This window comes from Sceloporus undulatus, chromosome 1 (assembly GCF_019175285.1).
Source record: "Sceloporus undulatus isolate JIND9_A2432 ecotype Alabama chromosome 1, SceUnd_v1.1, whole genome shotgun sequence".
Taxonomy (NCBI): domain Eukaryota; kingdom Metazoa; phylum Chordata; class Lepidosauria; order Squamata; family Phrynosomatidae; genus Sceloporus; species Sceloporus undulatus.
Genome location: NC_056522.1, coordinates 237,954,629 through 237,970,359, shown reverse-complemented (window position 1 = coordinate 237,970,359; position 15,731 = coordinate 237,954,629). Strand labels below are relative to the sequence as shown.

The 15,731-nt window shown below is 37.9% G+C and overlaps 1 protein-coding gene across 1 annotated transcript in view; it reads left to right on the top strand.

The window, feature by feature from the left end:
* The window catches only part of KALRN (kalirin RhoGEF kinase), a 695,315-nt gene that overhangs the window by 530,650 nt on the left and 148,934 nt on the right, over window positions 1-15,731 (top strand). The window contains 6 exon segments of the mRNA XM_042446189.1: window positions 5,246-5,338; window positions 8,201-8,312; window positions 8,964-9,154; window positions 9,796-9,897; window positions 12,673-12,815; window positions 15,317-15,419. Coding sequence (XP_042302123.1) covers window positions 5,246-5,338; window positions 8,201-8,312; window positions 8,964-9,154; window positions 9,796-9,897; window positions 12,673-12,815; window positions 15,317-15,419 — 744 coding nt within the window.

Here is a 15,731-nt window from a genome sequence, read left to right as displayed (position 1 = left end):
CCAGGCCACACCTTTGAACACTTGTCACTTTTCCTTGTCCTCAATCCAAACAAAACTACTTTTTGGGTGCAGTCTATTCTTCCTTCTCACCACCCCATCTGCGGGCGTACACTGAGACACACTCCACACTCCAGACCAAATTGTCTTGAGGCCAATCAGGATTCTCATTTCCCATCTCACCCATCTCCTTGGTACCTGACCCCTCCACACTGCTTCCCTATGTGAGTACCCTATGATCAGAGATGTTGACCCTGTCCATACCAGTATGACTATCCTGCCTAGACTCTATGGGATCAATCACTAGTCTCTTGCTGTCCTCATACAGTTAATCTCCCTCATCCCTGTGAAAAAGCCTATGTCCACATCCACCTGCACAGTCATGGCCACATCTACTTACTTCTCAGCTCTCAGGAACACTTGGGCCCTCTGTTGGAACCCCCATCAGCTAAGACAGTTACCCATCAGTGTGACATATCTCTGACTCACAGCCAGCTACACCTTCCACTCCAGCCCAGTCTCCCTCAGGATCTGGAGTCAAAGATATAGAAGGGAGGTGCAATTCCAATTCTTCATCGACCTTGGAGGCTGTGGACTCTTCCACCTCATGCAACTCTATGGCTGGCAAACTGAAGTCTCTTTCCCAAATGAAGACTTCCAATCCTATGCTGATCAGCTCTTTCAGATGGCAAAGACCCTAGACCTCAAGATCAACATGTCATCTGTTCTGTCTTTGGATCCCATCTTTAAAAGGGGTCAGCCTCACGCCACTTCAGTTGTCCTTCCTGTCCTTCAGTTGCCCTCCTAGAAGTAGCTCCGCAACCCAGGAAAAAGCCATCTTCAGTCACCAACCTCCAGAAGATTGGAAAATCTACTTTGGATGCATGCGAACTCCTGCAATTTCTTATCTAAGCACACTCTATTACTGTGGAGGCCTCTCAAAGCAAGGGGAAGAAAACACCACATTCCACTCCTTTTGATACCAAAGAGACATGGAAGCTAGGCTCCCTCACAAGCAAATGGTATTCCTGTGCAGCTCTGTAGCTCTAACTTTCTGTACTGCCAATGATCAAGCATGTTTCGGGGCTTTTTAACAATCCTTGTGGGAATCTATAGCCCCTTCCCCTTAAATAAAGACTGGATGGCCCTTGCGGTCTCTTCCAACTCTGTGGTTTTAAGATTCTATGAGTGCCTTTAGAAATATGCTTATGCAATCCAAATGAAAGCCCATTTGGGTGGGACAACAAATTACTTTTTCTTGCCATGTGTGAGCTGCAAGATGTAGTAGAGGGCCCAAGTGTTCCTGAGACCTGAGAAGTCAATAGACGTGGCCATAACATCAGATAATCACCCTGTCATTGGATCCAGTGCACCCGGTGACCCTGTGCAAGAGCAGTCAAGCAGCTCCTGGAAGTCATGGCAGCTACCACCTTTGTAGTCCCCTTTGTTGTTTCTGATCCTATGCTACATTCAGCCATTTATAGTGTGGTCCATTATATACCATTTATTCTATGTTCTCTATGCAGTTCAGTGTGTAAAGCAAGTGATTTTTTTTAAAAAAAAAAAAGAAGAAAGATAAGGAGAATATTATTAGTTTTAATTGAACAGGATCTCACAGGAGTCCCTTTTAGAATTATCTTTGTCCCCTTGGTGAAATTATGTATGACAATTAAATCCACTAACCAGCAGGTGGCATTCTAGTTTACTCTAAAGCTTCTAAAAAGAATACTGTATAGCATTTCAGCAGATTTACATGTTTAACAGGGTGTTGACAGAGATTAAAAAGCATTTGCTTGGCTAAGCTTTTCCAGCCCAGCTGTGTTACATGGGTTGGAAACCTTTTGATATTGGTTAATACCAATAAGTTGATGTTTTAGCCCATTTATATTGTGCAAACAGAGTATTTTAAAAATAGCTGATAGGTTATCAAATCTTTTTCTTGAAAAACAACAGAAAGGAAAGAAGCTGCGAGTCTGACCAATTTTTAAGGCTTAAACTCTTTAAATCTGGTTGTACTTTGGACTGCTGCTTGTTAATAAACTCACTCAGTCTTATAAAAAGTTTGCAATATGCTCTTGGCTTCCTTGGCATCTCTTCAGTTCTGCTTTGGAAAAGAAGAGGTAGGCAGCAGAAAATCATAAGCAGATTAATTGCTTTATGGATGTTAATAGAAAGGTTTTTGTCTCCTTAACTTTAAACTGAACTTACCTTTAAACTGAACTTAAAGGGTGTGCTGACAGCAATAAATTAGCAGTCTAAATCCAACTATAGGTAGATTTTCTTCCAGTATCTCCACCAACACCCCTACCACCCAACTAAAAGAGATCAATGAATTCATAATCCCTAATAATGGATTAACTCTGTCTCTCTTCCTCCTTCCCCATGAAGCAAAATTTATTCCAGACTAATATATATGTTTCTTACTTAGAATCATAGAATCATAGAGTTGGAAGAGGCCGCAAGGGCCATCCAGTCCAACCCCCTGCCATGCAGGAAATCTCAATCAAAGCATCCCTGACAGATAGCCATCCAGCCTCTCTTTACAAACCTCTAAGGAAGGAGACTCCACTACACTCTGAGGGAGTGTGTTCCACTGTCAAACAGCCCTTACTGTCAGGAAGTTCCTCCTAATGTTGAGATGGAATCTCTTTTCCTTGAGCTTGCATCCATTCCTCCGGGTCCTATTCTCTGGAGCAGCAGAAAACAAGCTAGCTCCTTCCTCAATATGTCCTCCATTCAAATATTTAAACAAAGCTATCATATCACCTCTTAACCTTCTCTTCTCCAGGCTAAACATCCCCAGCTCCCTAGTTCGTTCCTCATAGGACATGGTTTCCAGACCCTTCACCATTTTGGTCACCCTACTTTGGACACGTTCCAGCTTCTCAACATCCTTTTTAAATTGTGGTGCCCAGAATGTACTTAAAACCTAGAATCTGTTTTCCCTATACAGTATAGTAATATGGAATTGCATTCTGTGCCATGAAGGAAGACAGCAGGGGAAACCTGGGTTAATTGGAACTACTTCACTTGTGGCACAACTGCAGTATGGAAGGAGCTTGGCATTAGTGTAGTATCACAATTAAGATTGTATGTTGTAAACATACAGCTTTTCTCAACTCATTAGACAAACTACTGTCTTGGAAACATTTGGTTCGTATTACACAATTGTAAATATTGAGCTAGAGTATTTCAGTAAAAGCACTGTTAGAAGTAAAAGAAATGTGTATTCATAATTGGAAGTACATGTGAAAACCAATGTGTAGGTTTGGACATTACATGCAACTCTTTCATTATATGTACCATGTTAAGGTGTGTGTTTGTTGTTTGTCCTGTGCTTTCAAATGGTTTCTGACTTATGGCAACCCTATGGCGAACCTATCATGGGGTTTCGTGGCAAGGTTTGTTCAGAAGAGGTTTGCCATTGTCTTCTCCTGAGAATGGGAGTATGGAATGAGGATTTCATGGCTGAGCAGGAAATTGATCTCCAGAGTCACAGTCCAGCCCTCAAAGCACTACACCATGCTGGCTGCCTGGGAAGCATTTTCCCAACATTGTGTACAGTGAAAAAAACTTTATATAAGATTATCAGAAGTTACAATTTACATGCTAGTTTTCATGCATATTATTTTAGCAATCTGATCTGTGTGTGTAAATGGGAATCAGTCATGGAGAGAACTTTGAATTATTCCACTTATTGCTGAAGCATGATCCCAAACCTGGGTAATGATGTGCAGCAGACTGCTTTTGCTCAGCACCTGTCCTGTCACTTACCAGTGTGTAACTTCCTAATTTCCCAAGGAACTAAAACAATAGGGAAGTCCGTGGTGGAGACCCACAGCTCCCCTGTGAGGACAGCTGCTTACTATTCTTACTGATTCCACTGTCTTCACATTTCCTATGGGAGGAATCTGAAAGAATGAGATTAAATGGATCTGTCCTTTTCTCAAAAATTTTCACTAAACTTTATTCTGGAGAGGAGAGAAATGAGCAAAGGGTCAAAGTCACATAAACACCTGCCAGGCAGCCTGGATTTCAGTAGTCTACATATGTGGACAAGGGCTTTGTTTTCCCTTGTGATTCTGCCTTGAGTGCCCTCACCAGTTAATGGGAGAGAGAAAGAAGGGTTCTTTTTACTTCCTTTACTTTTTCAAATGGGCACTTAGCTACTGCTTTTAGAAGAGGAAATACTGTGGCTGAAATCAGTGCTGGAATGGGGCAACTCAGGTATTGTGTTTGATGAAACCTGTTCTCTTTTACTAACTGCTGGCCAGTGCCTCTGCCATTGCAGTTTGCTATACAGATAAAATAAAGACATAAAACAAATTTTGGTCTAAATCCAATTGATAGTGCCAACTAGAGAAGACCCACTGAGTTAGTGAGAATTATGGAACTGTTGAATTATCATTCATAAAATGATTCAGTGAAACTACTCTAGTCTGGGACTGGCAATTAGACATAGGGCTATGAGTTCACATGCAAGTTGGAGAAGTCAGTGGGGATTCTCTGGTGGCTAAGATCTGAGTTAAGAGTAACTGCCTCTCTTAGTTTGCTGAACATAAAAGGTGTGATGGAAGTTTGTTCTCATTGCTTTTAAAAAATGTTGATTGCATCTTTTTGCATTTACAAGTGTTATTGTAAATGGTTTTTTGTGGGGTTTTTGGGCTGTTCTTGTAAATCTTCCAAAAATAAACATGAAATTAATCTTGACTTTAATGATGGGGCTAGAGAACCATCATGGTGTAGTGGTCTGAACATTGGAGTCCAGGGTTTGAATCCCATGAAAACCCACTAGGTGACCCTGAGCAAGTCTTTCAGCCCAAGGTAACTTCCTTCTGAATGAATCTTGCCAAGAAAAGATGACAGGTTCACTTTAAGGTCATCATAAGTCAGAAATGACTTGAAGGCATACAATAACAAATATGATTTAAACCTTTATACATCAGAAAAACCTCATTATAACAGTAAATATGTACTTAGAGTAAGCCTTAATTGGCATGTTTGCATAAAGCTGTTCACCACAGGGAGTGTTAAAAATTTCTATGTGCTATAATATCATTTTGGAGAAGCCACGTGATAATTATTTGCTCCAGAGAACTGGTCAGCCTGACTACTTTTCAGCTCTGATTGGTTGTGTGTGGCAGATTTTGAAATTCAGTAACAGTCTAGGAATATATTTTGTTGTATTCTGTTTATAATTTTTAACTGTATTTTGCTTTAGTAATTTTGTTTTTTGTGTTTTTCAAAGGAAATTCAACAAAGACATGGTCTGGCAAATTCTATTTCCTCATACTTAATTAAACCTGTCCAGAGGATTACCAAGTATCAACTTTTATTGAAGGTACTTCACTGATTTTTAAAATTCTTCCTATACTACTTATTTCCATATATTTTTTTTATTTAGCTGAGAGGTACATTGAGTTTTTACAAACTGTTTCCTGGACCATTGCAGCATCACTGCTTCTACTTTTTTTCTTGCCAAATATAGTACCAACATCAACCACACTCCCTCTCTTTCCTTTCCCTTTTACCACCCCACCTATCTCAAGCTATGAGACAGGAATTATTCCAGTCCATTGTTTTATGTACAGTACAGGGTCATCATGCTATTGGTGCAGTATATAATATAAGCAGTAAGGTATTTACATTTGAGAGAATAGGAGCAACAGTGGCTAATAGTTCTGATGTCAATGAGTGTGATGGGTCTGCTCTGGGCTTTAGTCCAAGCATTGAGTACATTATCTCTGCTGATAAATTCTCACCTCTAAATAAATTACATTCTGTTAAACATTGGGCTAATGCCTGGAATGGCCCACTGCCCCACTCACAGAGCCACCAGCAACCACTCATGAGGAGTAAATATATAGAAGATATATGGCAATGAAAGGGTTGGATCAGATAACAGAATTGCCAATCTCTCTCCTATGTTCTTGGACGCAGTAACAAGAGTATTTCACACCTGTCCACACCCAATATATATGCCCTTCTTCAGATGTTTCGGGCCATTGATGTAGTGGTAAGACATTCAAATACAATCTGTGCATGTAAAATACAACATGCTTGTGCCCAATTAATGCATTTGATTTTCTAGATTAAACACAGTAATTGTTGGTAGTAGAAGCTGAGCCTATACATTGTTGGATTTTACATTTGTAAGCCCTGATCAAATATTTATGATCATGCACTGATGGCTATTACCAGAATTGGTATGGAGGTGTTAGAAAGGTAAGAAGGTAAGCTCATGCCTCACCACATAGAAAGTTCAAATAGTCTGATTCAGGTACACCATGACTATTATTGTATGCTTGTTTCTAAATAATGCATGTCTTACAGCAGATTGTTGTCTATTTTTACTTAATTTCAGGTGTGGAGAGGTAGGATTCTTGTCTTGTGCACTCTTGGGAATTGCTAGGGTTCTTGCCACTTTCCTTCAGTCTTAGGTCAATCCCTAGCAGCAGGCACAGCCTAAATCTTGTTTGAACAAAACTTGAAATCTCTTGTGTGCTAGCATGAAAATATAGCTGGATCATTACCTGTTAAAATATTTATACTCCGTTGTTGGTGGTCTTGAACTGCCCTTAAATTCTAGGAATTCATATGTGGATCGTAATATCCTTCAGAGATACTATCATGATAATATCAACATGTTAAAAAGACATTAGAACAGTAAACATAAATAAACATGTACTTTGCTATTTCTGTTCACTACTACTGTCTGTTTTTACCTTTTGCTTTATCGAGGGAACAATAGTGACATAAGAAGTGTTGATCAAAAAGTATTGTTTTAAGAAATTCAGGGCACCCTTTACAAGGCTCATTTACTTAGGAAAAGAGTCAGCACTGGATATTTGTGATACCTTTGTTTACACATCTATTTGTTGAGGAGGCATTACTGGATCACAAGTATAAGTCCATAGACAGGCAATGCTTGTATAACACAATATGTCAGCATCATAGAATCCCCTAAACTGCAAGTTCTGCCTGAATTGTTATCTCAGTTCTGCATTATACATACAACATGAAATAATTTGAGCCATTATTTTGGTTGTTAAGATATAATCCACATTCCAAGTGGCTGGAACAGCTTATTAGAATACTGTTCCTACTCAATAATATCATGACATACAGCATCAGGCAACAGACATTTTGGTCTCTCATTGTCTTGACAATGCTGACTTTGTTAGGGGAGTTCATAATATTTTCAATATGCCCTGAATAAGAAGCTGTGCTGAAAATCAGAACTTGAATTAATTTGTTATGTAACTTATAACAAAACTTTCTCCCCTGACCTCTACCCACTTCTTATTGCCATTAAATAGCCCTCATTACTTATATTTTGTATTTATTTGTTCTATTACTTGTCACTTGGAGGATGGGCATGTAATTCATCTTAAATGAGCTAAAATATGGAAGAATCTAATTGCCCTAAAGATTTGCTCCTCCTCCCCTTCAGATTCTGTATGGCTATTAACAAATGGAAGTTAAAGTGCTAAAGAGGCAGGGCTTACAGTGTGGGCCTGTTCTCTTCATCACATGAAACACTGAAATAGGGTCATGGCCATGTCAATTCTATAGATGTCCCTTCTCTGATACCTGGCCCATACACATGGAAAGAGAAAGACTGTGTAGAGCTGAAATGATTGATTCACAGACCAAACTTAGATGTTCTTGAGGATTTTGTTCACTCTACAGCTGGAAGCAAACAGACTTGATTTGTACCTCTGAAACTGATTTGTAAATTGTAATATTATTTATCCAATTTTGCTCTTATGCAAAAAAAACTGATGCAGTTTTGGGTTTTTAAAACATAGCAGAAATCTGTTTTTAAAGCGCAAAGCTGTATCATAAATTTTTCAGAAGTGCAGAATTGGGTTAGCCCTGGTTAGTGCTTGGATGGGAGATTGTCAAGTAATACCAGGTGCTGTAAGCTATATTTCAGTGGAAGAAACTGGAAAAACACCTCCAAGTATTCCTTGCCTAAGAAAACCCTATGAAATTAATGGGGTCACCATAAGTTGACAGGCAACTTGAAGGTACACACACATAAGGAAATGGAGGGTATACTCTTGATTTTGTATCAACATTATTTTACTCCAAAAAGGTACCTACCCCTGCTCCTAGTTCCTCAATAAATATGCTGATTAGCTGCAACCAAAAGTCTAATCTTGGACTACATTTTGCTTTACTTTATGTTTCTCCTCAGGAGCTTTTAACGTGCTGTGAAGAAGGAAAAGGAGAACTCAAGGATGGTTTGGAAGTGATGCTCAGTGTCCCTAAGAAAGCTAATGATGCCATGCATGTCAGCATGCTGGAAGGTAAGCAAACTGTGGAAGAACAATGCTAATACATATATAAATGCATAGAGGTGAAATAGTGAAACAGAAGAAATAGTGGTTTTCTTTATGGGGAAGAGTTTTCCTAGGTAAGTAGCTGCTTTTTGCAGATACTCCATCCCATAAATAATGGAGTGCCCTGTCCCCCTTCTGCTTAGGCACTAGCCCAGCTCCCTCTCCAGGGAGAGAGTCGGACCAGTGACAAAGCCATAGGGAGCTCACTGACCTCTCTTCCACAGCGGGACAAGGACACCACCAGGCTGTCACCCTCCTGTTTGTGTGTGTGTGTGGGGGGGGTCTCCTAGTGCAGTCCGCACCCCCTGCACCATCTCAGTGATGCCACTGGCTCCATGCCCACCGAGTTAAAACTGAGAGAGACAGCTGAATGTGGTTTTTCAAAATGATTGGATGCACTAGGCAACATGACTTCTGACAAAGTGAACCACTTACACAATTGTTTTTATATTTGTGTCATGTTCCAATAGGATTCCAGCCCTCTTCCTTTATTTTCCCCCTAACTTGCTCCCTTCCCTTATTTTTGGTACTTCTCTACAGAAGAAGCTTCATTTTTTTCTGTCTTTGTCATTGTTATATTTTTATTTCATCTATTTATTTATTTATTTTTATTTCTAGGATTTGATGAAAACTTAGATGTTCAAGGAGAACTGATTCTTCAGGATTCATTCCAAGTGTGGGACCCCAAGTCTCTCATTCGAAAGGGCCGTGAAAGGCACTTATTTCTCTTTGAAATCTCTCTAGTTTTTAGCAAAGAGATCAAAGATTCTGCAGGACACACTAAATATGTTTACAAGAACAAATTACTGGTATGTCTGCTAGCATCGACATTTTATAGGCTTTAGGGCCTTTGCCAGACCTGGAAATGTTATTGTTCAAAATAAACTCACTGTTTAACTTATCCTAAGCCCACAGAAGTAGGCCATTGTCATTTCAAAATTAGTTTAATGAGTCATTATGTTGCATCTTGCTTTTCCATGTTTTCTGTTTGTGAAAAAAATGGCTTGAAAAGAATATGGTATAAAAATTTTAAAAATCCACTCTAAAATTTTCTTTAAAATTAACTTTAAAACTAACTAAAGTGTTCCTTATTATATACATACAGCATTTTAATCTATATTCCCACTTGTTGCATTACTTTTGAAATACCATTTCATTATGCCTTCATTGACTGAAAAGTTCTTTGATCTTTCTACATGTGCCTGTGTGTGTAGGAATAAGGGTGTGCATCCTCTTGTACCACATTGGGAAGATGTAACTGCATGGTTATAGCCATCAAAACTAGTTGTATTTTATTTTATTTATCCTGGCATGCAAAGTACCAAACACACTGGGGAAATTAAATTTATTATATGAAAGTACAAGATAACACAAGCTGTAAGCTCCTCCTTGGCATTAATTCTAAATCATTTGAAAGTATTGATTCCAAACCATCTTTCCTTTCAAACAGACCTCAGAACTGGGAGTGACTGAACATGTGGAAGGAGATCCTTGTAAATTTGCCTTATGGTCTGGGAGGACTCCCTCTTCAGATAACAAAACAGTGCTGAAAGTGAGTCTGTGGTTTTATTTTCTCTGTTTTCAGTACATTGATTTCTGGCAATGGTTGGACACAAGTAGAAAGCTATCATTCACTGTAAAACAAGTAGCAATTGAATCTCGAAGGAGAATTTTAATGTTGGATGCTTTATCAGTTGAATTCAGACTGTATCTTTTTATCACTCTTATACCTGTTATTGCTAGTGCATACCTCCAGAATTCACTGTAGATATTTAATTTATTGTTGATGTTTTTGTGTTTGTGTTTGTAACCAATCTATTTGGTACCAGATCTAAAGTCAGGAAATTGAGATAAAGATAAATGCAGTGCCAGCTTCACATCATACATCTAACAAAGTGAACTCCAGCCCATTAAAGCTTCTGCTATAGTTAATGTGTTAAGTTTTAATGTCGCATTGAACAAGTGTTTTATCTCAGTTATTGCACACTTAAGACAAAACTATGAGGACACTGCTCATTTCCCACTCTAACCAATGTATTCTTTATTATCCATCCTAGTCTATGTGTACTACTCTAGTTGTCTTCAGCTGTTCATTGGGCACTGGTAATTAGCAATGGTCTCTTTTCCTTTTTTGTAGAATTTTATTTTATTCCATATAAGCATAGATATTTACAGTTTTCTTCTCCCCTCCTTCCTACCCCCCTTCAATATCTTTATACAAAATTGTTGGATTCTCTCTTTTCCAGATTTCTTCTTTATTCCTCTTTCCATTATACCCCCTCCACCTTTTCTTATTTCATTAATATTCATTCTCAGTTATTATCATTGTTTTCAAGACTGTCCTTTGTTTGGTTCTGGGTTCCTGCTCTTGGCCCTATGACAGTTTCCTTTCTGACTATAAACTTGACAGACTGCTCTCAAGTCTACCAAATCTCTAGTCATGATCATTGACTCATCTCTGTTTCTGTCCTGTTCCTAATTTTAACCTAGGTTTCTTTCCTCAACTTGATTCCCATTATTGTTCAGTTAGCTCTATAATACAGAGAAAGTTGGTGGCCTGTTGCTTTGGAACAATGAATCCTTGCTGGGATTTACCATATCTATTCTATTTTTCACAGGACCTTGTTAACAGGAGCTATCCAAGGTGCTGAACTGATTCTGAAAAGAGGTTTCAGCACTTTAGATAGATGATGTTCAACCTGGAGTAGTTCCTGTAAAACCCAATGTGGATTCATTGAACTGGAGCAGTGGTGTCACACCTGCCAGTTTAAAGTGGCCCAAATAAATTCTGACAGACAGTGGCATCACCAGGGTTAGCATCACTTTGTGGGATCTCATGGTGTCACTCCTCATTGACCCCCTCCCATATCACACCATACAGAATCCTTTGTAATATTTTTTGTACTGTTACTTATAAATTATAATTCCTGTATATCACTGAATGGCATGACAATACTTGTGACATAAACAACTAGAAAAATTAAAATTATTCCTTTAAATTATAACATCATAAGCATAGCCTAAATGTATTTACATTTACATAGTTTCATGTGATTAAAGTAAAAACTGGGTAAGATTTTTTAAAGAAAATTTTTAAAGAGTATTTTTTTAAAAAAAAACAACCTTTAGTTTGCTCAGCCCAGATGAAAATCACTAGATTTTGTCCTTTTCTCTGACCATTGAGCATCATCCCATTAACACCTTCTCTTCCACTGAATAGAATAGAATAGATTCTTTATTATGGTCATAGAGCAACACAGATACAAGGGGGATACAGAATAAAAGAAGATTAAAAACACAGGATAAAAATAGTATTTAAAATATCCTTTCAGATTACACAGCTTTGTATAGCAAGACAAAATTGGTACTAGTCTACTGTGGAGGTCATTGCCTGGCAAATTTTAACTGCAGCTGCACAGAATCTGGCAACATTATGTGCTGTATCAGGGTTGATGTCTGAGAGCAACAAAGAAGTGCAAAAATGATTGGTGTGTCACTTCTCTTCCACTGAGCTCCAAGAAGGCAATATGTGGCATGATACAGACAGGCCAAAATAAAGCTGCTTCGAGTCACTTTGCAAGAATGTTATTTAAAAGATACATGTGTCCTAAGAGTTCAGTAGCTGCACCAAAGCCACGCTCCAGTCCTAAGAGCTGGAGTGCAGCTTTGGTGCAGCTTCCTGACTCTTAGGACGCATGCATCATTGAAACACCATATCTCCAAAGTGGCCTGAAGCAGCTTTATTTTGGCCTGTCTGTATAGGGCCCATATGTCTAATAAGGAACATTACAATGAATAGGCAATAAGATGCAGATTATTCACAATACGAATCCAAACCTCATGAGATTAAAATAACATAGTCTGCAGTATGGATGGTATGAAGTTGGGGATACATCCACTGTTCAATACTTTTAGCAGAAGAGAAGCTAGTATATGGAATTTTCCTTTATAATAATCTTTCTCCTTTGAACTGCTGCCCATTATCACTTGATTTCTTGACTCTAGTGATTTTCCACTGAGCTGGGAAAATTAAAAGTTTTTGCTGATTGATTTTATTTTAACAAGAATCACGTACTATAGATGTTTTGTCTGAGAAATCTTAGTGATGGAACAACATTCCATTTCTCCTGAGATATATAGATATATATAATTTCCAACACTTTCTGCACACCAGTGTAGCTGGAGAAGTATGGTTGATACCTGAACTTTTGACAGCTTATCCATAGTTCCTTAATGCAGAGAAAGGAACAACAACAAAACACTAAAGCATGGGCCCATATGGGAGAAATATCATCATTGCATCTGCTTTTTCTATCGAAATTTTTAGGCATCCAATATTGAAACAAAACAAGAATGGATAAAAAATATTCGGGAAGTGATACAGGAAAGGATTATACACTTAAAAGGAGCTTTGAAAGAGCCAATACATCTTCCCAAGACCCCAGTGAAGCAAAGAAACAACAGTAAGAGGTAATCATAGTAATTTCATGTGAGATGTATCCCTTTTAAATCAGTTCGTTACTTAAGGCTTGGGAGGGTGGGTTCTGGGGATTTGGAGGACAATTTTCCATGCACAGATACACGTCAGGCTGCATCATCCTCACACATTGGGACAGTTATTAAAACTGGGAGTAGTTGATTTCTGGTTTTGTAAGAGTCAATTTTGGAGGAGTCTTGGAGGGAAAATATTAATTCACATTGTATTAATGCAAAATTGCCAGTCCTGGAGGCCCCTAGCCATAGAACTAAAGCAAGAACTAAAAAGATGGAGGAAAGGAGAAATTGGCACTGGCAATGGGATTTGCTGACAGGACAAACTGAAGAGGCCGTTCCCCACTACCATGAAATTCCTTCAGTCAAAAAAAGCATACTCTCAATAGATGTTTGGTTCACAAGATTTTATGATATCATAAATATGGACAAATTAACTATATTAATAAAAGAAACATTTCACAAAATTTTGGACCACTGGAAAGAAATGACATTGTTATTGAAAGAGAAATGTGGGAAGATAGCAGTTTTAAATATAGAAGACTAATGCATAGAATTATATGGCAATAATTTAATTTAATTTAGTTTGAATTTAACGTATATTTTTGGATTAGAATATTCTGAAATATGTTATATAATAAGTTATTCTGTATTCATAATCAAAGGTTCTTGCAGTGACACATATATAGGCCAATTTATATTGTAGGGATTTATATTTAAAAGTTGTAGATTACTTAGGAATCAAGTGATTAGGGAAGACTGGAAAATATTATATAGGGAACGCATGACATACTTTATTGTATAAAGGGTTATGCGGAATAATAAAAATTTAGTTAAAGTTTAAGAGAATAATAAAGGTCATACATTTTTGTTTGTAAAGATGTAAAGATATATACAAATATGGAATGCAAGATATTGTAAATGTGTGGAAGAGTGGAAATTTAAAGAAGAAGAAGAAGAAGAAGAAGAAGAAGAAGAAGAAGTAGTTCCTTCGGTTAAAGCGAAGTAGTAGTTCCTTCGGTTTATTTTCTTCTTCTCTGTATTATATTTTAATATCCAATCTTACCCCATCTGTCTGCTCTGTGACAAGCAATGTTTCACTGTGACCTAATTTCAAATCTCAAAAGAATTCTCTTGGGATAAGGGAAATCTCTGTTAGATCTAGTAGACTGTGGAGGATTATCCCAGGATAGAACATATATAATGATGTTATATGTAATGAACATGATGTGTCTTCATTATATTTCAGAGAATCATTCAGTAGAAAGAGACCACAAGGGTCATCCAATTCAACCTCCTACTATGCCTCTTTGGGGCCTTTGGCTTGAAAGCTATGCCTGCAACTTGACACTGATAATAGCTATGTTATGTCATTTCATTGTTAACTAAAATGATACTTTAACTATGAACATAGTGAGAGAAAAGTAGTTTTGTACCATTTTGGCCCTAAAGTAGACTATGGCTGAATCCATACTGCCGAAATAATCCAGTTTGACACCACTGTAACTGCCATATCTCAATGCTATGGAATTCTGGGAACTGTAATTTGTTGTGGCACCAGAGCACTCTGACAGGGAAAGCTAAATGTCTCATAATACTTTAATTCCTAGAATTCCATAGCATTTAGCCATGGAGGTTAAAGTGGTGTCAAACTGGATTATTTCTGCAGTATGGATGCAACCTATATTTAAGGTTTCAGGATAAGGCAAAGGCTTGGACATTTTGAATTTGCTCCAGAATATATGACTTCTAGGCACTGCACTGTAAAAACCATGGGACAAACATATTTCTACAAAAAAGAAAAAAGAAAAAGACTTTCCCTAGATATCCTCATGTTTCTAGGCCTATATTGGGAAACAGTTGACAGAAATTACATTGTGTTAATGAGAGCAGATCTTAGAAGATCCAATTGCCCTGGGTCTCAACATAATTATTAGTCTCAGTTTATCATTGTGCAAGCATATAACCTACACAGAGATGAACTGGAGGGAAGGATAGGAAATATTCCAGACCTTTGCAAAGTACAGGAAATACACCAATGGAAGAATAATTTTAAAATGCTCATATTTTGTCTCATATAATAAAAATTAATAGGACCTCCAAATTTAAATTACTGAAATGTGAAAACTAAGAAATAACTCTTGGCAATTGACACCAGTTTTGCAAAACACCAAGGCTATAATTTAGATGGCTGGGTTTGGTTAACTGAGAAATCCAAGATGAATGGGGCACTGGCCTGCCACACTCATTACAGAGCTATTTTGAGATATGTTGCTGTCGTTGTATAAGCCCGAGACAGCCAATTTCAAAGAGCAAACATGGTTATTATGTGTTAATCTCATGGTAAAGGTGACATCATCATTCTAAATTACAGATTCAGTTGTAATACATGTGTGCTCAGATGAGCAACTGACTCCTTCACATACTATCTGAGCTGTTTGCAAGTTCATTGACGAAAGTTTCTTGTTCTTTCCATGCAGAGAGGGAGGAGAAGATGCTGACAGTCAAGGAGATGGAAGCAGTCAGCCTGATACAATTTCAATTGCATCCAGGACTTCCCAGAATACAGTGGACAGTGACAAGGTAGGATTTATTATTGAAAAGAAGTAACACTATTAATTCTAGTTGTGTGAATCTGAAACATGAAAGGGTGAGCAAACAAAGAAAATTGAAGTCTTATTTTTTTTCGGAGTGGCTAAACTTCACTGGGTTTCTTAACTTTCCCTGAGAAATTATACAGTAGGTTGTTTATATACCAGCAAAGAGTTTCACTGTTGTATAGTATATATGTGTCCCTTCCAAGGGGATATTAGCAGTTGCTGCTCTAACAGCACAGAAGGATAGCAATTCTAGAATTAATTCACTCCATAAATTGGAGCCATGCTCATCTTTTAT